General features: G+C 39.1%; 1 protein-coding gene across 3 annotated transcripts in view; it reads left to right on the top strand.

Annotated features, from left to right (window-relative positions):
* TPD52L1 (TPD52 like 1) overlaps window positions 1-23,565 on the top strand; it is a 54,204-nt gene that overhangs the window by 14,473 nt on the left and 16,166 nt on the right. For 2 of the 3 annotated variants that reach the window (XM_057409326.1, XM_057409346.1), the window contains exons 2-5: window positions 4,262-4,377; window positions 10,482-10,630; window positions 20,980-21,012; window positions 23,371-23,472. In XM_057409326.1, the coding sequence (XP_057265309.1) occupies window positions 4,262-4,377; window positions 10,482-10,630; window positions 20,980-21,012; window positions 23,371-23,472 (400 nt within the window). The remainder of the gene's footprint in view (window positions 1-4,261; window positions 4,378-10,481; window positions 10,631-20,979; window positions 21,013-23,370; window positions 23,473-23,565) is intronic. The other variant, XM_057409337.1, reaches the window with a different exon arrangement.

Below are 23,565 nucleotides of genomic sequence, written 5' to 3'. Positions count from 1 at the left end.
AATTGAGAGTTAGGAAGTAATAAATATCTTCCCCAATCCTGTAATTTTGGAGAAAAAATGATTGAAATTGATTTTACAGCTACCCCAGACTTTCAGTAAGCTATTGGGAAAACAGAACCTTGAAATGTTACCTAGCCTGATTTGCAGCTTCCCAACAAGCCTATTTTAATAAGCAGCTAATGATCATTTGAATACTATTATTTAAAGGAGTGCATATTTAAAGAAGATGGGTATTGCCTGGAGGTAAATTGAGGTTTGCTGTAGAAGCTATCATATTCCAGTGCTGCAGGAAAGATTTGCCTTGGTCATCTGATCAAAATGCCATTCTGTATTTTAATTCCTGTGAGAAGTTACAGATTATTTCTAAAACTGTAGTTACATTATGACTATGTGTAGATATCTATTGTAGTAGTTATCTCCCTAGATATATAGATTTAATTCCAGGTGAACTGAAAACTAGTTAAGTTCCTTCTATCCCCAAGGAAAAAGTGAGAAGCTAACGATAAGAGTTATGTGTTCAACTGCAGGAACTGTATGTGTAAATTGAATGTCTGTATATATGCACAGACAAATGCCTGCATTGCTAACGTGCAGATTTATTTTTTTTTTCTGAGTGAAGTACATAATTTTTGCAATTGGACATACATGGTGAAGAATAAAAATGCAGTGTTATTTTAAAATTCTTAGATGCCTAAAATTTTTAGATGCCTAAAAATGGCACTCTCTATAGTGTAGATTCTAGGACTCAGCTCTAACCATTTGGCTGAATCAACTCATCCTTGTGTGCATTTTCATGAATTGTTAGATTAACAAAATGTGTGTTTAACAAAATATGTAGCTAGGTTAAACACACCAAATAGGATCCTACCTTGTTCCTTCATTTGTAGAGTTACTCGTGGTTAATTCAAGACATATCACCAATCCCACTGAGCTTTTGTATTCTATTATGCTTCATACCTGGTATGTCTATAACCAATGTCTGAAAGATCTGTTTTCTGGGCTGCCTAGTTGATAAGACCTTACAGTGGCAGTTAAAAGAGGAGGCTGTGCTTCTTGCACAGGGTAGAAGGAGGGAAAATATTTTGGAGTCAGCAACTACTGGCAGTAGGAGCTGGTTTGCTACTAGAGTCATTACAATTCTTAAATATATTGCTGTGAATTTTGCTGCAGGTTCCTGTTCTCCTTGGGGACTGCAGAACTAACAAGTTGTCTTAGAGCAGTTAAATGTTGCTAGCATGATTTGTTATGGTTTTGTCTTGTGGTTGCCTGACTTCCTTGAATTCAGTTAATACTGTTCTCCTGAGGCTGTGCTGTGCTCCTCCTAGGTAAGATGCTGTAGGAACCTCACAGAAGGTGTGCTTTGGTGGAATGGAGGCTGTGGTATCTGGAAGTACAAACTTGGACTTTTTTTTTCACTTGTCATAAAACAGATTTTATGAATGACCCTTCCTCCCTATTTGGTTTCTCTAGCATCTCATCCAAGGACAAAGTTTCATGTTTACATTCTCAGTAGGTGGAAAAAGTTGAGATCTGGCTGAGGCCAGAGGAAGCCTGTTTTCTTCCTAATGTGTTCAGGGCTTTTTTTTCTTCCTTTCCTAACCTGAAGACAGGTTAGAGAAGTGGTCTGTGAGGGTAGCCCCAGGCACTGGTGAAGATTAAAAACTTTTAGGATAGATTAAAAAAATGCATTTTTCTTGCTCAAGTGGGGAAAAGAGACTGAGAAGTTCCAGTGACCTAGCATGAGAAATGAAGCATGTTATCTATGCTGGTAGACCTGGCTCAGGACTGACTGACTGGTCAGTCGCAAGTGATGAGAAGTGAAGCTGTCTTCAGAAGAGTAGAATGACAGCAGAGGGTGAAGTCCCAGATGTGGCTGGAAAAACAAAAAGGATCATAAAGAAAAGATAGAGACTGAGGAGAACAGCAAGGGAAAAGTGAGAGAGTAGGTTGTTCACGGTAGTGCTTGTGTGAGTTAAGTTTCAGAACTGAGACTGGCAGAAGACTCTGACTCACAGTATGGTGATGTTCAGACGAAAACTGTGAGGTAGCTGAAGCAAAGTCTTTGCAGGGGGACAGTGACCATTAGGGAAGATTCTGGTAGTGTCTTGAGCAAGAAAGTGGAGACTGAAGGATCAGGTTGTATTTTAGATGACTTAGACAAGAAGCCAGAGATAAGAACTGGGAAAAGGACGGGCACTGGATGAGGTTGCAGAGGATCGTGCCAAAGATTGATATGCATGTGCTGTTTTGGAATGAATTGTGATTTCAGTTCAATCTTGAAGTTTGAGCTTGACCACTGTGTCTAATTGTTAGTTGTCTTTGGTATTTTGGCTCATGCTGGTTTCCATCTCAAACTGTTATCCAGCAATTCTGGCCTCTTTACCTAGCCAATCCCAAACTAATGCTGTCCCTTGAGCACAGATCTGCCTTTTAGCTCAAGGATTGGTTGCTCCAAGATTGTATCATCTCACATCTACCCCAAAGGGTTTCCAGTCTTATCCCTGTTGCCCCTCAAGTTTTTCCTGGTATTTCCAAGAGGTGTTCCTCCATCCATGAAAAAAGAGACTGCTTTCAAGACCGTGGGGACTAAGTTTAGCCTGATTCCCACAGCAACACTGTTAATCCTCAAACACATATCGAACAGTTGTATTTAGAGATGGGGGTTGTTAATAAGGGTGATTTGGGAGTATTTGTGCTGAACAAATGTGCTTTTCTTTTGTTGTGACTTCAACAATTGAGGTTTTCTTGGCAAGCTGCTGTTGGGTAATAGCTAAGGTATCAACTACTTCTGTATGCTTTCATGTTTTAAAAGGGTTTGTGCTTGAGAGTGATGTTCTATTGTTGCATACCATGCCAGGCAGGGGTTCAGCACCTTGTTGCTGCTCTTTATCTTCCTACTAAGGGGAGGTTGTAATTAACAAGGTTGAGTTCACCATGTTGTGCTCTGAAGTTGATGGTATGAATCAAATCAGCTCTGTTCTCTTAAATAGAAGGAAATACAGGTACACTGGGGGACTCTAGGTGGAAGAAATGAGAGATGGAGGGAGTTTTGCTTTCTGTATGAAAATACAACATACTCAATTTCAAGTTGTTGAATATTTCAGATTTGCTGCTTGTAACCTCTATTCCCTACTGCCAGAATTTAACAAAGTTGAATTCTAAGTGCCATGTAATAGACTACACAGGCCTCTGTGGACCTAGGAAAGGAATTGTTCTCTTATGTATTAAGCAGTATACAGATGTCAGGAGTCAGCTGTGATGGCAGATTACCCTGCTAAAGAACTGAAATACAGGGAAAAGTGCTGCGCCAGGTGCAGTCTGGAGCAGAATTTTCTTCCAGAACAGAAACAGATTGAGAAATTTAAAACAAGTCCCCAAGGAGTGAGAATGTTTTCTGTTACCTTATGTTTTGCATTGTTTTCTTTGCAGACAATGAAGAATGAGAGGCTATTAATGGCTGGAACCACAGCAATCATTCTTCTCTTTACTGAATGTTTGGGAGATAAAATATATTTTGTTTTCTCTATATTATACCAGGCAGGCCCAGGTCTCACAAACGTTTATGTATGTGCTTATCTTACTTATCATGCATACTGATCCTTGTCTTGGACATGCAGAAGAAGAAAGTAACTGGAAATCCAGTATAAATGTTAACCCTTCACAAGTTTAGATTAGGCGATAAAGGTATGCTTATCCTTAACATTTAGAAAATTCAGACAGTAGGTGTGGCATTTGCTTCTGCAAACTGTACAGCTGTAATGTTCTCAAATTGCTGCAATCAGAGGTACTTTTAAAGCAAACTTTGCTCAGTAATCTGCTTCCTGTATTGCTCAGTATACTGTTGCCACTATTCACATCAGTGATCCACATTAGCCAGCTTTCCTATTTTTCCTGTTTTGAAGGAAAAAGATTTTTTTGGTTGGTTTTTTTTTTGTGTTTTTTGTTTGTTTGTTTGTTTTCCTTTTGTTAGAAGCAAGGAAATGCTTTGTCAGGGACTACTGGGGTCCAAGTTGGTTGCTTTCTGGGAATGTGTGGTACTTTCACATATTAAATTGCTTCCGTGCAGACATTACCATCTGATACTTCTAATAGCTTTTCAGAAACAAAGAGGAGCAGAATCCAAATGACCTTTAGCAGGAAAACGTTGTTTCGTTTTCCTTGTGGGTAAATATACTATCAATCTTAGGTTTTAGAGACAGTCAATATCATAGCTGAAATAATTGATAATGGTTGTCCTGACCTTTTAACTCTTTACTTTAAGGCCTGTTGGAAACCCAGTCTTTACAGGAAGCAGATGATGATGTGGTCACTGACGTTGATTTCACCACTATGATTTCTGAAGAAGAAAAAGAGGAGTTAAAGATTGAGCTAGCCAAGGTAATGAATTTGAATTTCTGTGAGTGTTACTGTTTTTACGTCATTAAAATGGAAGATATTAATTGTAGGATGAAGTACACATCATAAAGTTATTATCTTCTTTTTTAGTGAAATTATTTTAGGCTACAATAATGTGAAGCAATCAATTTCTTTAGATATTTTTTGAAGATTAAATATCTTTACTTGATGATTGTAGAGAGCAAGTTAAATATACCTTACCATCTTATTCAAGATGTGTCTTTCATTTATAAACCTTCCTTTATACAGAATGAAACGTGTTCTTCTTACTAGATCTGTGATACTGTTGCTACCGTGGTTGTGAAACCTGGGAAAGATTCTTTGTGTGGTGCTCAGAGAAAAAGCTGGAGATGGTTACACATGAGACTGATGATGATGAGCGCCTCACATTTTTGTTTCCTTTGGCACTGTCGTGTTTGGAGAGGGTTATATTTTTGGTTTGCATTTGTTATTTGCTTAATTAAAGAACTTGATGTCATGACACCATAAAGAGGTTTAAAAATAATTCTTATTAACAAGGAGATGGGAGGAAAAAAGGTGTGAACCATGTGGTCTTTTTATTACAAAGATTAAAGAGATTGTCTAGATTTGGTCTACAGTGGGAAGGTGGATTCAGTTCTAGTTACTGCTGCTGAATACTGCAGAAACAAGTTAAATTTAAAAATGGATTATGAGAGAATGGGAAAAAGTGAGTATTTATTTTACATATGAGACAAATAACAAATCACAGCTGTATGAAGGGGGAGTTGATTTTGTCTAAATTGAAATAATGTAACAGAAATATTTAAATTAATATTAAGTTATAATATTAAATACTCTGAGAAGTCACATTCTTAATGACTTTCAAGTCATTTACCTTTGGAGCTGATTTAGGATTTTCTATTAAACAGAAACCAGAAGATTGGTTTTTTTGTTTGATGTTTCATCAAGCCTTGTGTTTCTAAGTTGCTAGTTAATTTTTACTTCTTTGCTGATCCTGTCACTTCTGTAAGTAATAAGAAGGTAGCTGGAACTTCACATCTTCAGCTCATCACATAGGAGCTGGGATGTTCATCAGTGGGTCTTCATCAGAACAGAGGCAGTGGGCACACTGAAGCACTGGAGGTTCCCTCTGAACATCAGGAAACAGAGTGTGGCTGAGCACTGCCACAAGTTACCCAGGGAGGCTGTGGAATTGCCATCCTTGGAGATACTCAAAAGCCATCTGGACATAGTCCTGAACAACTGGCTGTAGGTGTCCCTGCTTGGGCAGAGGGCTTGGACCAGATGACCTCCACAGGTCCCTTCCAACCTCAGCCATTCTGTGATCCTCTTTTCTGGTGAAAGGAACTTAAGAGGCAGATGGAAATAAGGAAGGGGAAAAAACTTCCTGCAACCATCTGAGAATGGTATGCCTCTCTCAAGAGAATTAAACTCAGCAGTTTCTGGGCAACTGTTCTGCTTGACGATTCCTGTGGGAGCAGAGAATTCTCAGTGGCTTATGTTAGAAATGCTTTAATTCATGTACCAACACACAAGTGAGAGATTGTCTTTCAAATATTATGATTTTGTCTGACCTTGAAGTTATTTTGTGAATTGCTCTCAGCAGTTTTCTGGCATACAGCTTACGCTTAGAACCAAAATAAAATGAATAATTATTGCAAGAAACGTTTAGAAAACTTCAGTTTACAAAGAACAAAGTCTAAACTGAAAGAAGGCTTATGATTCTTAGAAGAGACTGTAAAAAACATGTCAGGCCTTGATTCCTTCAGAAGGAAATCTCTGTGGGAACTGGCTAATGTTTTCTTTTGAAAAGCTATTAGTCCTTACTTTCAAGTCTCCTCCACTGCTGGTAGTTTTGTTTTCTTCCATGCCGTTATGTGTCTGGTAATACCTGGTTGAGCCTGTAGGAACAAGCACCTTTGTTACTGTTCTGAAAGGTTCAAATCTTCCTTAATACTGCAATTATTTAATAGCTGATATAATGGGGAGCTGTCATGAACACCTGTTGTGCATGTATTTAAACAGAAAATGCATGCTCCATCTCTGTTGTGTGTCTGCTGTTTATATTCTCTTTTTTCTCTTCCTCCTCTTCCACGGCTCGTAGTCTCTTTGTACTGAAAGCTTTTCAGAGTATGGGCTAACTGTTCTTGTATTTGTAGCCTGGCTAACGCAGCAGGGCTCTGACCTTAATCGAGCCTTGGGATTTCTACAGTGCAGGTAAAAAAAGTAATTCCTCAGAAACTTCTATCAGTCATTTGTGAAAGAGCAGGAAATTCTAGCCCAAAAACTTTATGTAAGGCCAGAAGCCTGTTAGCAGAACAGACTTGCTCTTCCCCAGCCCCCCTCTTCCTTCCTCAGTGTGAAGAGCATGTTACAATGACTCTTGAGTCATTATGGGGGCTGAGGTTTTGAGCTATCTCACTCACTGCTGTCAGTTGTCCTTCCATTATTCCCATCAAAGTAGTCATATACTCTTTGCTGTCTTCCCCCTCCCATACCTTCACAAAAGCAGCTATCTATCTGGTTTGAGGTACAAGCTTGCTAGCTGATACACATATTCTAAATTCAGCTGTGTGTGCTGCTGCATATTTATTCCCAGTTTGAGGAAAGATGCGAGTAGCTTTTTCTGCAAACTTATGGCTAATTTTGTTTATGAGTGTCCCTGATGTCTTTCGGTGCTGTTCACCCAAGGAAAAACTTTACAAATCAACAGGTACTCAGCCTGGAGGTATAAAATTTGAGCTATATGATTTAGTGCAGAGATGAAGTGCCTGTTATTTTTTGTGCTATGTTATTCTGTTCACAGTTACAACTACTTTCTTTTTAAAGGCTTTTACAGCTACTTTCTTTTAAATATTAAGGTGCTCACATTTCCATATTTAATGCATTTTAGTGGATATATAATACTCAGCAATTCTGAAAAGGATAACATTTCAATAACAATCAGTAGTTTACTAAATATAATGGCTAATCAAAATGTAAGGGTCCCATGGATTGACTTCATGATTGCTGTAACTTTCTTCGTGTCTTTAAGCCCACAGAAAGGGAGAAGGGAACTTTGTTCCTATGTGGTTCATCTATATTCTTACAATTCTGTTGCACTTAGAAAGAAGGAAATGTGAGGAGTAGAAACTTGTATTTCTGTTGACTTAAGCCCTAGTTTCATAATGGATTCTGCATTTGTAAGAATGTACTTTTCAAAAACACCTAGGCAGATGATGCCTAACTTCTATAGGAGTTGGGTATGTAACCTGCCTAAATGCTTTTCAAGATCCTGCTATGAGCCCTAATACTTTCTACCTACCTCACAGTCTTCAATCACTGATGTCTGAGCACTTGAGGGAGGCTTTGTATCTACCACTATTTTAAAATTATGGGACTTGAGGAGGATTGTGGCACTTCAAAACTGCTCTCTGAAGAAAGATAATATATTGGTTTTAATGCAGTCAAAAATGTTCATACTTAATGCCATTGGGCATATGGTTAATGTTTGCTTAGGGCTTTACAGCCTTAGGTGTCTATTACATGGAACAGATGGAAAGAAATTTTAATAGAAGCCATCAGATGTTTTCATATCCAGGTACCTAATGATCAGCCTAGTGCTAGCTCATATGGAAAGCATTATTGTTTATGTACATGTAAGGATACTGGTATTGGTTAAGGAAGGAACTTAATTCCTTAAGTTAATTTATTGGACTTAATTCCTTTATTTTAATTAATTAATTCATTTATTTTAATTTATTAGACTTAAAGAACTAAGTTCTTTAGCAGTGTTGCTCAGGCAGACTTGTGCACAAACTGGTTTGCTGTGGGTGGGAAACAGCTAAAGGGAGCTCTGAACTGCTGCCTGAGGAGTGATGACATCTGTGATTTCTTCTTTCTGTAAGCATTTAAGCAGCTATCCTCTCAGAAGACAAATTCACATTGACTCTCGTTTGCAGGTTGGGAATATAATGGAGCATAAAGGACAGGAGGAGGAATGAAGCAATTTTGGCTTGTTATGTATGCTACATAGAGAACAGATTCAGAGCAGCCCTGTGGAGAAGGACTTGGGGGTGTTGGTTGATGGGAAACTTAACACCAGCTGACAGTGTGCGCTTGCAGCCCAGAAAGGCTGGGCTGCATCAAAAGGAGCGTGACCAGCAGGTCGAAGGAGGTGATCCTGCCCCTCTACTCTGCTCTCGTGAGACCTCACCTGGAGTATTGTGTGCAGTTCTGGTGTGCTCAACATAAGAAGGACATGGAACTGTTGGAACAAGTCCAGAGGAGGGCCACGAGGATGATCAGGGGACTGGAGCACCTCCCATATGAAGATAGGCTGAGGAAGTTGGGGCTGTTGGGCCTGGAGAAGAGAAGGCTGCGTGGAGACCTCATAGCAGCCTTCCAGTATCTGAAGGGGACCTATAGGGATGCTGGAGAGGGACTCTTCATTAGGGACTGTAGTGATAGGACAAGGGGTAATGGATTTAAACTTAAATAGGGAAAGTTTAGATTGGATATGAGGAAGAAATTCTTTCCTGTTAGGGTGGTGAGGCCCTGGACTAGGTTGCCCAGGGAAGTTGTGAATGCTCCATCCCTGGTGGGTGTTCAAGGCCAGTTTGGACAGAGCCTTGGGTGGCATAGTTTAGCGTGAGGTGTCTCTGCCCATGGCAGGGGGTTGGAACTAGATGATCTTAAGGTCCTTTCCAACCCTAACTATTCTATGATTCTAATGGGGAAGTGTTGGCATCACAGGCATTGGTGAAACTGATGCCTTTTACATCATTTGTGTTCATAATGTTGCTGCTTAATTCCTGAGCTGCTTTAATATTTTAGATAGCAGGTAGTGACAAAACAGAAGGTGATAGGTGGGGAATTCAAGTGTGAGACCTTTCCAAGAACAACAAGCTTGCAGCCAGTTTTATAGAGAGGCAAAAGGCCTAAGTGTGTAAAGTAAAGATGATGCTAGTGTTGACGTCCTAAATATAGCCCTGGAGGTCAGCAACTGATTCAGCTGGTGCTTGCCTCATTCCCTGCAGCCTATGGAGTTAAGTCACAGGAGACTGTGGTTCCAGGGAGTTTAACATATGGTAACCAGATACATTGCCATATGTTATTCTAATAACATATGGAGGAAGGAACACAGTTGGTAGGGGAATTTCTAAACCTGAAGTGAAAGGCAGCTGGTCTGCTGTCACTTGCCCTTGTTAGCTTCAGTACCTTTGTGTGCTGCTAGTATAATTGGCTTGTGAGGCTTCAGGATGAAGAATGCTCACCATGAGGGCTTACCCATGCTCACTAGAGGGCTGCCCAAGGGGGAGAATCCTGAGCCAGTAGCAGGCCGATTCCATGTTCCTTCTTCTCAGTCAAGTTTTCTGATCCTTGTCTTGCTAAAATACTGTCTTGATTTAAATGTTTCAAGTAATGTTCACTGCTGGGAGAGTTATATCCCTCTGTTTGGGCTGAATGGCATCTTTGCAACTTGAATTTGCATGGTGTGGTTAAGGACTAGGAGCTCTGAAAAGACTAATCTGCTGTATTCTGAATGCTTCTATGCTTAGAGCAGGGCCTTTTCACTCATGTTAATAATCCATCTGCTATTTATTTTTATGTTACTGTTTCAAAATATGTAGGACCTAAAATATGTACATAAAAATGCATATGACATGAGTGGAACACTGAAAAACTGCAAATACAAAGTTAAAAGCCTGTGCTTTCAAGGAGAGATATTTGACTGAATTATCAAGTCTTCTCCTGTTCTGCCTGTTCCCATTTTACTAATGAATGAAAAACTGGTGTTGGAGATTACTAATGCCCCAAGGCAAATCTTGGTCAGGTTGCTCAATAGTCCTTTACTGGAGAATTCTGTCTCTTACCAGATGCATGTGTATGACAGTACGCATAGATGGCACAGTTTGGCACAGTAATTTAATGCATTTTCAGCCCTGTTCTGGACATGTCTTTGTGGTTTCCACAAGCACTTTATCTCTCTGTGTCTCTAGTCAGCTACAGAAAATGCAAGTTTATGTGAGATTCATTTAATCTGTTAACAGTGTTTGTATTTATCAGTCCTTTGGAACAGGCTAACACCTTTTTCCTTTCTCCTCCCTCTTTGTTTCTCTCAGCTAGAGGATGAAATCTCAACTTTGAGGCAAGTGTTAGCAGCCAAAGAAAAGCACCTGGTTGAAATTAAACAAAAGCTTGGCATAAGTCTGATGAATGAGCTGAAACAGAACTTTAGCAAAAGCTGGCATGATGTGCAGACAACTTCTGCGTGAGTACAGACCTTACACAAATTCATACTTTTATGTTGTATACCATGTTGGGGGTGTTGACTTCATGAGCTCTGGTATGAAATTTAGTGGTTGAAATGCCTGTCTGAATGAGTAGATCGTAGGGACAAACATGTAAAGCTTCTCAGAGCAAGGAGACCTGAGAAAAAGCCTTCCACAGCAGCAATATGCTTTGCTACTGTCTTGCGCCTCACTCTTGTAAAATAGCAGGGACTAAAACTGTTGTGGTCCTGAGAAGGTTACCTTTCTGTCCCATGACACATTTTTACAGAGTCCTGAAGGGATGTGTTATATTTTTTCAACTTCCAAGAGAGGCAATGTACAAAAATAAATTTAAACCAAAGCATTAGTAACTGTTTAAAAAAATAGTACCACAATCTGAGTTATAAAGAATACTGACAGGCTCAGTTGATGTTTGACTCTTTAGTTCCTGCTTTTGGTGGTCCAAAAGGAACAAAAAGATGTGTTGGAGTAAGTTGAAACAAGGGGGCACAAAATCACAAAATGGAATATAGAAACCTTTAGAATTAGATTTAAGTAATGTTAAGATTGATGGCTTTGTAACAGTAGCAATGGAAAATTACTGAGGTGCATGATACATAGAGGAAAAAAAATAGAGTACAGCTAGAGAACATAATGAGAATTCTCACAAGATAAATTGTTATAGTTGTGACATAGTGTAAGAAAAACAGCCTAGAAGAACAGGACACAGGGATAAGGAGTATCTGGGAACGGCAGGTGTCCAGGATGGGCTACAGTTGAACTAACTGATAGCTAGGAGGATAGGAGGATTATTATGTCTCTGGTGCTAACGAATCAATTAAACTGGTATGAGCATCTACTGTTTCAAAGGCTGCCAGAAGTGATGAAGATTGTTGGAAGAAGTAAACGACCCTCAGAGACCACCACCACAATTCTGTATGCATGCGGGGAACTTTCTGGAAAATCATGTAATCCATACGTAGCCTCATGAATGCCCAGTGGCTATCTAAGGACAGCTTGTGTAGCAATAGGGGACACACGTTAGGAGGAGCTATCCCCCGTGTCTCCCGGCGCCGCAATAAAGAATACCTGCCTGTCAGCTTGAAAACTTTGTTGGCAAGTTTGTTCCTGGAGTTTTCTCCGTATCAAACTGTACCATCTTTGAGGTTATCATAAGTTCTGTGTATTTGAGTTTTTATTATTTTTCAGCATTCTGTTCTTAGGCAGGTTCTGGAAGCCTCTCACAGCCTTGGTTTAGCACCGTGCAGAATGTGTAACTAGTTCACAAGAGTTCAATGAAATGCAGCTTTGAGTTCCCAGGGTGAAAGATAATGCGTAAATATGAAGAACTGTTAACTCCACTGCCATTGTTGCAGTGATCTTAACTTGAATTTTAAAATTTTTATATTTTTTTTTAACCAGACCAGTTGTTCTGTGGAAGTCTAGTGCAAGTCAGTTGCTGCCTTCAAGAAAGGTGCCTTATAAAAATGAGCCAGTTCTTGGATGAGGAAGCAGAGGAGGGAGGTTATTTAGGCTGCAGCTTGCTGCCAAGAACTACTGGTGCAAGCCTTTTGTCTCACGTAAGGAAGGAGTTAAAAATACACATATGGACATAGTGATAAGACCTATCCCGAATCTGCCACCAAAAAAAAAAGAAAAAAAAGAAGTCAAACCCAGGATAGGTAGTGTTACTCTTTGCTCTGTATCTGCTAGTGTCACCAAGAGAGGTGGCAAATAAAAAACTACAAACTCCAAAGCTCTAGGAAGGCAATAGTAATTACGGAGGGGCTGGTCTCAGCTTCATACTGGGCTTCATGCTTACACATATGAACTTGCCATGTTTCTCTAAAACTATTTGGGCTGAATTAATAGCAACATTGGGAGAAAGAACCACCCACTTATCATCAAGTACTGTCTGAAAAGTTATGAGAGTATTAATAATTCCTTTTCTTTTCAATTGACAGCTGAATTTGGCACTTAGGGAGAAACAAGAGTGAGCTGCTGTACAGCAGAGCTGAGCTGGGATTTGACAGCGAGGCAGTCAGGGCAGTGGCATCATCTATGAAGAAGCAATCCCACAGTACCTGAACAAAGGGAGCAGAGCAGGTCCAGCAACAGTAAACAAGGTCAAGCCAGGAGTTCAGATCTCCAGATAAGTCTGTAGTGATGAGCCAGGTTCAGGGTCAAACCAGGAAGTCCAATATGTGAGTCAAGATCAGTGAGGTATCTGTCCAGATACAAGCACAGTGGTAACATAACCTGAGCAAAGACCAAGGACTTAAATGCAGTCTAAGCTTTAGTGTGGCTTGCAAGTGGAGGTATGCCTAACAAGGCTTCTCATGCCTCTTTCTTGCCCAGCGCTGTCACCACAGTCTTGCCCAAAGTCACACAGTTGGGCTGTGTCAGAGCTGGCCCTGAGCCTAGGCAGCCAAACCCATGGGAGTGGGGGGAGAGGGGGAGAGTTTGCAGTGCCTCTTGGTGCACTCCAGGCCCTGACAGAGACTTGGAAAAAATAGGTAAAAATGTGCATTTTTTCCATGAAAATAATCATTGTCTTTTAATGGGAAATCCAATAGGGCATGAACCCCTTAATAGGAAACGTAGTTTGTATGTCTCCTGTCTCTAACTTCTGGACAGTTTCTCAGCTGTGTCTTATTTCTCATGACATGCCATTAGCGCTATCATCCATTCTGGCTCAGTGAAGATGTCTGGCATGTGCTAGGAGAGGACAGTCCAGATAGACTGAGCCTTAGAATAGACACCTGAACTAGTTACTTAGGAGTTACTAACAAAATTTTGACAGAAGAGCTTTTTTTTTTTTACCTTCACAATGTTGACATTTTCCGCAAGGATGGAGAGACTTAGGAGACATTATCAGAAGGTAGTTGCTACTTTTTATTTAAAGACAGGTTTCAAAACTAAGAAGCCATTAGGCAATGAGCATTCACAAGTAGTTATGTGGAACTGAGCAGCAGAAGTCCATTTGTGCCCTTGAAAACCCTGATGTCCATGATCCAGTTGCTATATAATTCTGGCTGATGCTCATGCCAGTACACTGATGCCAGTACAGATCATGGTAATCCAGCATTCTTCAGAATGGATGTGTTAAGTAATAGAGGTGATTCATTGTTGCTGCACCAAAATAGAAATGGAATAGCATTACTCACCAAGACTCTCTGATTTAGTAAGGATGAAAAGCCAGTTTTAAAAAATAAAAGTTCAAAATATTTACATGCCTGTACTTTAGGTTTCTAAATCCACAATTAGTCATTTTAGATTTTAAAAAGACCTGTTTCTAAGGAGGCAGATTTTGCTTTCATGCATTCTTCTGGGGTTTGTAGCTGCTGTGCTTTCCTGGAAGTTAAGCCCACTTTCCTTTAATGGGGAACTTTTCAAAGCCACAGAGAACAAGTAAGCACCAAATTTTTGTCCTCTTATTGTTAAAACTATTTTTAAGATCTCCATTTAGGGACACTTTCTTAGGGTTAAAGTGGACTTGGAGGCAGAGGGCTGAACTTCTCTCAGGAACAGTAAGGTATGTTTGAACAACCAGTTAAGACTCATGACCTGACTCACAGGATGGATGCCACCTGGAATGACTAAATTTAAACTTGAGATTCTGACTATGAAACTTTTAATTTTAAATGGCTGGCCACAGGTAGTTTAGGAGTTAGTCTGAGCAGGATTAACATGTACATGATTGTCATTGAATCCCTATTACTAAAAAGGAAGAAAAGATAACAGTTTTCATAGTGAGGAAAGCTAGAGCTGGAAGTTAGTGGACTGATGTTCTCCATAAATGGAAGATTCTGTCAGGTTCAACATAAAGTTCTGTACAAAGTCCGTTTCCTTGTTATTAATTCATGCTTTAAGGCATGAAAAATCAGTTTAACTACCTGCAGTAAGACATTACTGTTGCAAATGTAATGTGGAGCTTCTAATGTATCAAATCAGCTTTTTTATCAGTTTTGTTTTTCTCTAAATAAAACCTGTAATGTTGTTTGCATTTTTCAGCCTTGTATGGAAGTCATTCATTTATGGTGATGACCAGAATCATGAAGCATTTTTCACATTCCTTGTTCATTTCCTCTGCTATTCTTCAGTGCACTGATTTTCAGTATAATCACTGTGTTGGGGAAGACAGGGGTTCTACTATAGAAGATATCAGTAACTAAAGAGCAAACGATTGCCTTAAGTTTAATTTGCTTTCATGGTGGTAAGGCATTCAACTGGAATGACTTCCCACGCACACCTTTTTTAAAGATCAGGTTTCCAGTGAACAGAGGTGGGTGGATATTCAGATAGCTTCTAGCAAAGCAGGTTTTTTATTTGTATTTTAAACACAGGTAATTCATTCTTATTTAGATGCTGGAAGCAGGGTATTGTTGGTGGATTTCAAGGTTATTTATTTTAGTTTAAGAAATCATAAAAAATGTCTTTACAGGGATATTTACAAAGACCATAATTCAGCTTTTCTAATTAACATTTTGCAACAAAGGAAAGATTTTATGTAACCTGAATGCAGTATGTTTATGTAGTTAATGCTGCTTGATTGGCGGTGCTCTTTCTAGCTTTCTGTACTTCAGATTTTCACTGTATAGCACATTAAGGTAAGAAGATGGCTTCTATAAAGATTGACCTAGTTTTATACAGTGTCACAGTATCGCTGAGGTTGACAGCATTGTCAGCAGACTGTCTAGTCCAACTTTCAAAGCAGGGTGAGCTAAAGCAAGGTGGTCAGGACTATGCCCAGTCAGATTTTTAACATCTCCAAGAATGAAGACTTTAGAGCCTCTAGGGCAACACATTCCAGTGTTTAGTTGCCCTTACTGTGAAAAACCTTTTTCTTTTGTTTAAATATTTCCTGAGTTCAGTTAGTGCCCATTGCCTCTTGCACTTTCACCAGATACCACTAGCCTTTGCTAAGCATGTATGTCATAATCATGCTCAGCTTTGGCAGTCCCTCAGCTCTTAATGTGGTGCTCTTCTGTACTACTCTGGAAAACAAACAAACAAAACAACACAGTAGAACATCACAGTGTTGTCCTCTCAGGAGATATTTCAGTACTACTGAGTTTCTAAGGAGCAGTTGTATCTGTAAAGTTACCCATCAAGAAACTCACTCTAGCCTAATAGTTCCCAGAAGCTACTTTGTTATTCTTTCTTGAAATGTTAGCAGCCATTAGAAGGCATAAACCTCCTCTGTTTTAAGTGCATGATCTTTCAACCCATGGTTGCAATAGTAATGCAACTACAGAGATAGCTTCTAGGGAGATGAAAATGGTTTGTTTTGCTATTAACCTTCCTCCCTCCCCCCCCCCCCCCCCCCCCCCGAAAAAAGAGAACCTCAAACCAATACTCCAGATGTTCAGACCACTGTCAGCAGCAGTTCTGCCATGGCCAGTAAACTATTAGAATGGCTAAGAACTTAACGAAAACCCATTGTCTCCTTGGGGGCTGTAATAGTATATTGACATGAAATGTCTCAAAGCCCATATGATTACTGATGCCAGCCAGGGGTTTGAGAAGCCTATGATGTGATGGAAAATGGACCCATGCAAGACTGCCATTTAGGACAGGAATCTCACAAAACTGTTTTCAAAATTACTTCATCTTTTGCCCTCACAGACAAAAGTTGTCAGTTGTTCTAGAAAGGGAAAATATATATAATGAATTAGAAGCCAGAATGAAGAGAACTATAAGTGCTAACTGCAAACAGCATGTCTCCAAGCTGGTGCCTGGGGCTTTCTCAAGTGGTGGTTGTCTTTTGAAGCCTTTTTAGGAAGGTTTCAATGTTGCTCTGCTCTTACATGTAATTACTTGAGACGAACATTCAACATGGACTTGTCCTTTCCCTTCACACACAGAATAAAGATCTTTTCATTTGCTACTGGCTGAAAGCTATGTGAGCAGGCTTACTTCTGCTGATAGAGAACCTGAGGACAACTGTATGGTTTCCACAAATAGTGGGAACTTACCATTTTGTAGTTCAAATTTCTGCCAGGTAATGAGAAAATAGAAAATAATAGTTGCGCTGCATGTGTCTTGGATTTACAATCTGAAGTACTTGCAGTCTTCATTAGTGTAACTTTAAATATACAGTAATGTTCCAGGGGTTCAGAATTTTCTCAGGAAGTCAAATATAATTTGTGGACAACCACAGTCCTACTGTGACTTTTAGGAATTTGGCATACTGTGTTCCCCCCCACCTTGTTATAGGTGGTAGTAAAAGAATTGTGGGTGTTTCTGTTCGTTGTAATGTGTAATCATCTTTTAACATTTTCTTTTCTAAATCTGCAAGTAAATGTAGCAGTTGTGTAAGTGAAGAAATTATATGTTGGCTTTAGCAAGCACATTACCTGCCTGTGAGTCTGTGTTGTATGGAAGTAAAGGAAGCCTCTCACTTCGACTGAATTTGTGTCCTTTGGGTCAAATCAGGCAATGTTCATGGCTTCTTAAAAGGTAATTTTTTTGCTGCTTTTCCCTTTTCCACACGTATCTCTGGCTTTGAATTTTGAAGGATGGAGTAGTAAGGTTGGAGAAAGAAGTTATCTTTGTCTATTCTTGTTGTTACTTTTCCACCTGTTTACATCAGAACTTTCAGCTAATGGAAAATCCACAGCAAGGTTGGGTGATCTGTTCCATATTGATGAATATAGTGTTATTTTCTCAGGGAAAAGCCCACTGTAATTATCATTGGGCACCAGAAAATACATAAGTGTATATTATAGTTATCTGTATGTATGTATGTAGCTAAGAAAGAAAGGGGAGGCCTGAGTGTAAATTGGAGTCTCAGATTACCAGGATTAAAAATATCCAGGAAAGGGTCAGTGGAAAGGGAAGGAAAAGGAGAAATGGAAGGAAAAGGTAAAACAGAAATTAAACAAAGGGAAAAAAAGGGGGGGAAGGAAGAAAAGGGATAAAGGAAAGAAAAGAAGGAAACAGAAGGAAGGGAAATGGAACGGAAGGGAAGAATGGCAAAGGAAGAAAGGAAAAGAGAGGCTGGAATATGTTTAATGTGCATAATTTTGTTGATCTAGTGTACAGCACAGAGCCCACAGACAGTGTTATTGATATAGTTTAAGGTGTGATGAACTGTGAAGTTTCAGCCTGGAACATCTTAAGCTCATCTGTGCTTAAGCCAACATATTGTGGCTTTTCTACCTGAAAGTTAACGATACCACAACAGCTTTTTCTTCCCCTGTTCTATCATGCATTGCACAAATAGTGCATTTCACACAATTGTATCCCAAATTTTTTCCAAAGTTTAAGATTACAGTGCAGGACAGCATGGAATATTTGTCACCTTTGTCTGGCACCCCTCCTGACCTGTGACTTTCCAGCCTACTGAACAGTCATCTTCTGCATGTTGTACACAGATTTCTGGCTGCAGGCAGGTCCCCTGCCAACTGCAGAGGTTCAGTTCCCTAAGCTCTGCCCTTCCTCCCTCTGTGGGAGAGGAACTGCCTGGGGCATACTTCCTTTGACTGCTTTAGGCATATGTACCCACCCAAGTGCCAGCACAGTTTCAGTTAATTCTTAACATACTTGGCAAAGGGAAGAATGTCTAAAAAAAGTACATCTGTTGTTTGGTTTTGAAGTTGGAGTAAATTTCAGATGAGCACTAAAAAAAAAGAAGTAATAAAAAAGCACACCACCTTAGAGTTTATTTGTGGGCAAAATGGCAATATGAATGCTCTTACAGAATGTTTTGTGTAAATATGCATTTATTTCATTAGAACATTAGCATGACTCGGTTAATGCTGAGCCCTGGTTTGTTTTTCTTTTTTCTCCCAGAAAATCAGCAAGAAAAATAGTTCTCTAGCTGAGGGTTTCTCAGAGATCCAGATGTTTTACATTGGTTCCAGAAATGTCATTCTTAAGCGGACTAATGGTTTGAAAACTAAGCAAGCTCCATAGGCCATGGCTTGTGCAACCAGGCTCTGCTCTACTGTATGGTTTTGTTGTTAATTGTTTGCATTTTGTTGCATCTTATGTAAGCTTTATCACAGAAGAGGGTTTCTCAAATTGATTAATTTTGCAAGCAAGCATTGACGGAGAGGCACAGTGCTGAATGAAGATGTGCTAATTAGCAGATGTACTAATTTTACAGAAGCGGAATGTAAGTTCCTTATAATTTACTGCAATAGGTTGACTATGCCATGCAAAATATAAATATTATATTGGTAGTCTACTTCTGTCAGCAGCCCCTATGTTGCACCTATGAAGGAAGGTTAGATTAACTCTGCCATGTGAAGGGCAATTCTGTACTGGGTTGAGATGAGATCAGGTAGCATGCAGTATGATTACCTTGTCTTATCCTGCAGATGAACATTTAAACATCCAGGATGCATTTAAACATCCAGTTCTCTGACCTTTCTATACGTCTGCTGCCTGACTATACTCTATCTGAAGCACTCTTTTCTTCACATGCTGTGTTTTATGAAGTGGGATGTTCTTTTATTTGCTGTCACTGGCTGTAAAAATCAGCTGGTGAGACCTGGCTGTCTTATGATAGTACAAGCCAAATGCAGTAAACAGTCAGGTGAAAATGCAGTCAAAATATGCTGCAAATCTGTTTTGCCTAATTAGTGTCTTACAGTGATGGGGATATGAGTTATCTTTAAAGCTTCTTTTAAGTGTGTTGGGCATATTATCAGAATTTAACTGCAATATCAGCAGATTTTATGATAACCTCTAATAATAATTTTTATAAATAATTGCTTTTGTTAAAGAAATACCCAATTTAAAAAAAAAATTATAATCTGAAGTTGATGGATGAAATTCTTATGTTAATGTAATATAAAAAGGTAACATCCAAGATGACACAGATGAGTTTTGTTAACAGGGTTATAATTGTGACAGGAATTCGTATACTGTGTTTAATCCTTTTTATGTATGAAATGCAGTAGAAATATTAATTCTTAAGTGTTAAGTAAAAAGCATGGAGTATGATCCTTTTTAGCCACTTCCAGCAATTCTTCTGTGCTATGGCATATGTTTAGATGCCACAAAACCAGAGAAGGCCTTCCCACTCTTAACAGCATGAATCAGATAGACTGTTTCTACTTTCACTAATGCTGCTGGGCATCTGGCATAACATTGTTAAACCCGGAGAAGTTATGGTTACTTTGTATTAATGAAGAGAGACACAGAGCCTAATGACATCTTTGTGTGAAGGTGGTAATTCTTGAATCTCTGTGTTATAAATTCTTCAAGTTTGTTTCTACTGGAGCACTTATGCCTTAAGGTTTAGTGTCAATGATCTTATTTCACACAATGGCTGACTGATTGTTGAGCTGCTGTCACCTCTCCTCATGAGCTGGGCAGTCTGTACTTGCCCACAATGGCTCAAAGGATGAGAAAACACAGGTGGTGTAAATGACTTAGCATGCTGGAACAGCTGGTGGTTTAGAGGGACATAAGCCATACTTATAGCACTCCAGTGAATAAATGTAAGCTTTACCTGGAATATCCAACTTTATTTCTACACTTAAGGTTTCTGAAAATAATGTAAACTCTTCAGTGCATTAAAGCAAAACTGCAAACCTGTGTTACACAAGGATATGGCTGGCTCATATTATTTATGCTACATACAAGTGAGAAGGATTTCCAGGATTTCAGAGACCTGTTGAAAAGCTCATGGTTACCAGAGTGTTTGGCATCAAATGAATGCTGTAAATCTGACATAAATATAATGTTAAAAATATCTGAGCCAAAATACTTGCTATAGATCAATAGAGAGCATAACTAACTACAGTAAGGCAATGTGCTCTGTGGAAAGATAATTTATTTATGAAGAAGGCATAGTAATATGCATGATGGTGGAGAGGCAGGGATGGAGTGGCCTATTTTTGAGCTATAAGTGAGCTTGACTAAAATGCAAATTACTGATTTTTGTCTTTCATGACAGGCATTGCATGTTGCATTGCATCTTTAGCTGTGTTATTTTGTTGTGCCTTAAAGCTCTTCTTCAGCATTGCCAAAGGGAAGAGGAGTTCATGTCAAAGGTCGTTTTTGCTGAAGTTAGTGCTGAAAAAAAGACCAGTTGTGTAACAGTCTTAGCTGGATTTACAGTGTTACATAATATCAAAAATATTAGGAACATAAATGCAGGCTCCATGTCTTCCTTGCTAGTAGAAATTCTGGGGAGAATATTGGATTCATGGGATTTAAAGGGAAAAACATAATATTAGTTGGAACACCAAAATCAGTGTAATTTCAGCCAGTTCCCAGAAGGTGTGTTCTGACCAATGTAATGTACAGAAATACTACGGGACTCTAATGTTTCTCAGTTGAATTTGAGTCTGTCTGCTGTATGGGCCATTTAGGACTATTCTTTTAACAGTTTTACACAGTGTGAAGAACCTGCAGCAGAAAGGTAAGACATGGAGATGTTTTGTCATTAAACTAAATGTGCCTGTGTGCCACTCCAGGGTGTCTTTAAAGAAAGCCAACCACAAAAACCAACCAAACAAACACCCCCCCCAAACAAAACAAAAAAAAACCAAACCAAACCAAAAACCTGAAACAAACAAAAAAAATCACTGCAGAAGGAGATCTACAAAGTATTTTACTATGCACAGTCAACCTGTACATATATAGGTTCTGATACCAAAGACTTTTTAGACCTGGAAGTCAAGTCTTGACCTTCATTTTGTCATGAGCAAAATTCCACTTGTGCTGAATGGTTTGGGAAGCTTCTCTGCTAGCAAAATGTCTAAAGACTTCAATGCCACAGGCATTAGAATATTTGATTTATTTGATTTTTTTTTTTTCTTCCCCATAGGCAACATTTGTCAGCTATGTCCTCACAGTTTAACTGAAGCTTTATTAACGTCTGGTTTAGGGTCTCATGCAACCCTAGTTTATATGAGAATACCTCCCCTGACAGCAAGAGAGTGACAGAGCTATTAAACTAGTTGAGCTAGAGAATGAGGTCTCTGAAGTAAGAGCATTGCAGTCTTGCAACATCCAGGGACAGACTGGCTGAGGAGAAAGGAAACACAGTGAAAACCAGTCTTTTCTGTCTCTGTATTCCACCAGAATGAATAAAACAGGCATAGCCAGTGTTCCTTCCTTTCTAGTTTTAATTTGTGGTCACTGTTGCAATGTTTTAGCCCTTGTTGTCATTCAACATTGTGTATGTGATTGATTCAGCTTATCATTCTCTAGGTTTCTAGAGATTTGGTACACTAGTCTTAAATTGCTCCCTGTAGACTGCCTTGCTAGTCAGTCAAAACCGACAGCTTCATAGGAGCAGCCATTTCACTTGGCAATTTTAGAACTTGTTAGATCAGTAGTCTGTAAGAAACTTTGTGGTTTAGGAACATTAAGATCAAAATATTTGTGTTGGGGAAGATTCATTGTTGAAAGAATGTTGTATGAAAGAACAGAGCATTACATGGCATCTGCCTTTTAACTTGTCGTTTGTAAAACAGTCCTCGACAAAGGACTTTAAGCAATAGGTACTGCTAGGGCTAAAAGGACCTGACATAAAATGTGATGTGCTGTATTGCAAATGTTAATCTTCTCTTATTTCCCCTCCTGCATCCACAAAGTTATACTGCTTTCATATACCTAAAAATAAGAAGAAAATACTCTGTTTCAGGAATTAGGCAGTGGGGTCTTTTTATTTGTCTCCGGTGTATTTTGGTACACATTTGCAATCTTACAGATTCTGTTCAAAGGAGAATTAGAACCAGTAGAATTTTATTTCTGAATTTTTCACGATCATTTCTTCAGTTCTTGCCTGCCAACGCACACCACAGGATACAAGACTGATTGTAAGGTGCTCTGCTTTTGTTACTAGGTCAGTACTTCTAATTCCGAGTTTGTCTGCATCACTGGGAGTATCAGATAATTTACTTGGAAGGAAGTCTCCAATTTGCTGAGAGTTAGTTCAGTCAGCAAAAAACCATCTGTGCAGAAAAGCTTATTGATTACTCTGAGAAAGCAACTTAACTATACTAACGGGTCTATGTGGGTCAGAGTATGTATTCTGGATCAGTAAATTAAGATGATTCTGTATTTGAATGTATATACTATACATGCATTGAATGACTTCTGAAAGGATTGAGTCCTAGTAAGAATATGCATTCATGGCATGGATTTTTTATTTTCTTTCTCTGTGTCTCCCAAAGCCTTCTTCCTTTAAAGAAATTTCTGTTAAAAGTAAAATTGAGGCGTATGGGAACAGATTTGGTAAATTTTGTCTAATTTGAAATATCAACAAATAATTTTGGAGTGTATGTTAAATGTACCTTATATGTATGTGCACAGAAAGGCAGGGTTGTGTATGTCCTGATTCTTTTCTGTGTTCTAGACAGCAGATTTTGCTACCAACTTGGTATCTGCTGCAAGAACGCTTGTTTGATGTAAATATTATTTTCTATAAGCAGAAACTGTATCAGACAAGTACTCAACAAATCACTGCATTGCACTTTCAAACAGCGTTGCTGCTGCCCTCAAGGGATGTTACCTGGAAGAGGGCGAGATACAGTTAAGGATTGTTCTGGAGTGTGTTCTGCTCATGTTAGGATTAAACTGCACTTAGGAAGCTGTGCAGAAGCAGGCAGTTTTGTAATTTGTTTTGTGCTGCAGTTACTGTGTTTCTTAATCTTTCTGTGGATGGGACTTCAAGATGTGGAGATAAGGTAAAAGGGAATTAATTGCAGGGGATTCTGGCCTCTGTTAGTACTTATCACTGCTTCCGTTTTTTTGTTTGTTTTTTTTTCAGTTACAAGAAAACACATGAGACCCTGAGCCATGCAGGACAAAAAGCAACAGCAGCTATCAGCAATGTCGGAACTGCTATCAGCAAGAAGTTTGGAGATATGAGGTACAGGGATCTGCTATTTCTCTGGTCTTATTTGGAGAACAAACAGTATAAGTCATCTGTCAATTAGGTTTTTTTTTAATTTCTGCATTAGCA

This window comes from Pezoporus wallicus, unplaced genomic scaffold, assembly GCF_028554395.1.
Source record: "Pezoporus wallicus isolate ANWC-B61680 ecotype Strahan unplaced genomic scaffold, APGP_CSIRO_Pwel_v1 contig_3817, whole genome shotgun sequence".
NCBI lineage: Eukaryota > Metazoa > Chordata > Aves > Psittaciformes > Psittacidae > Pezoporus > Pezoporus wallicus.
Note: the sequence above shows the minus strand (reverse complement) of the source record. Positions and strands in the feature narration are given on the sequence as shown.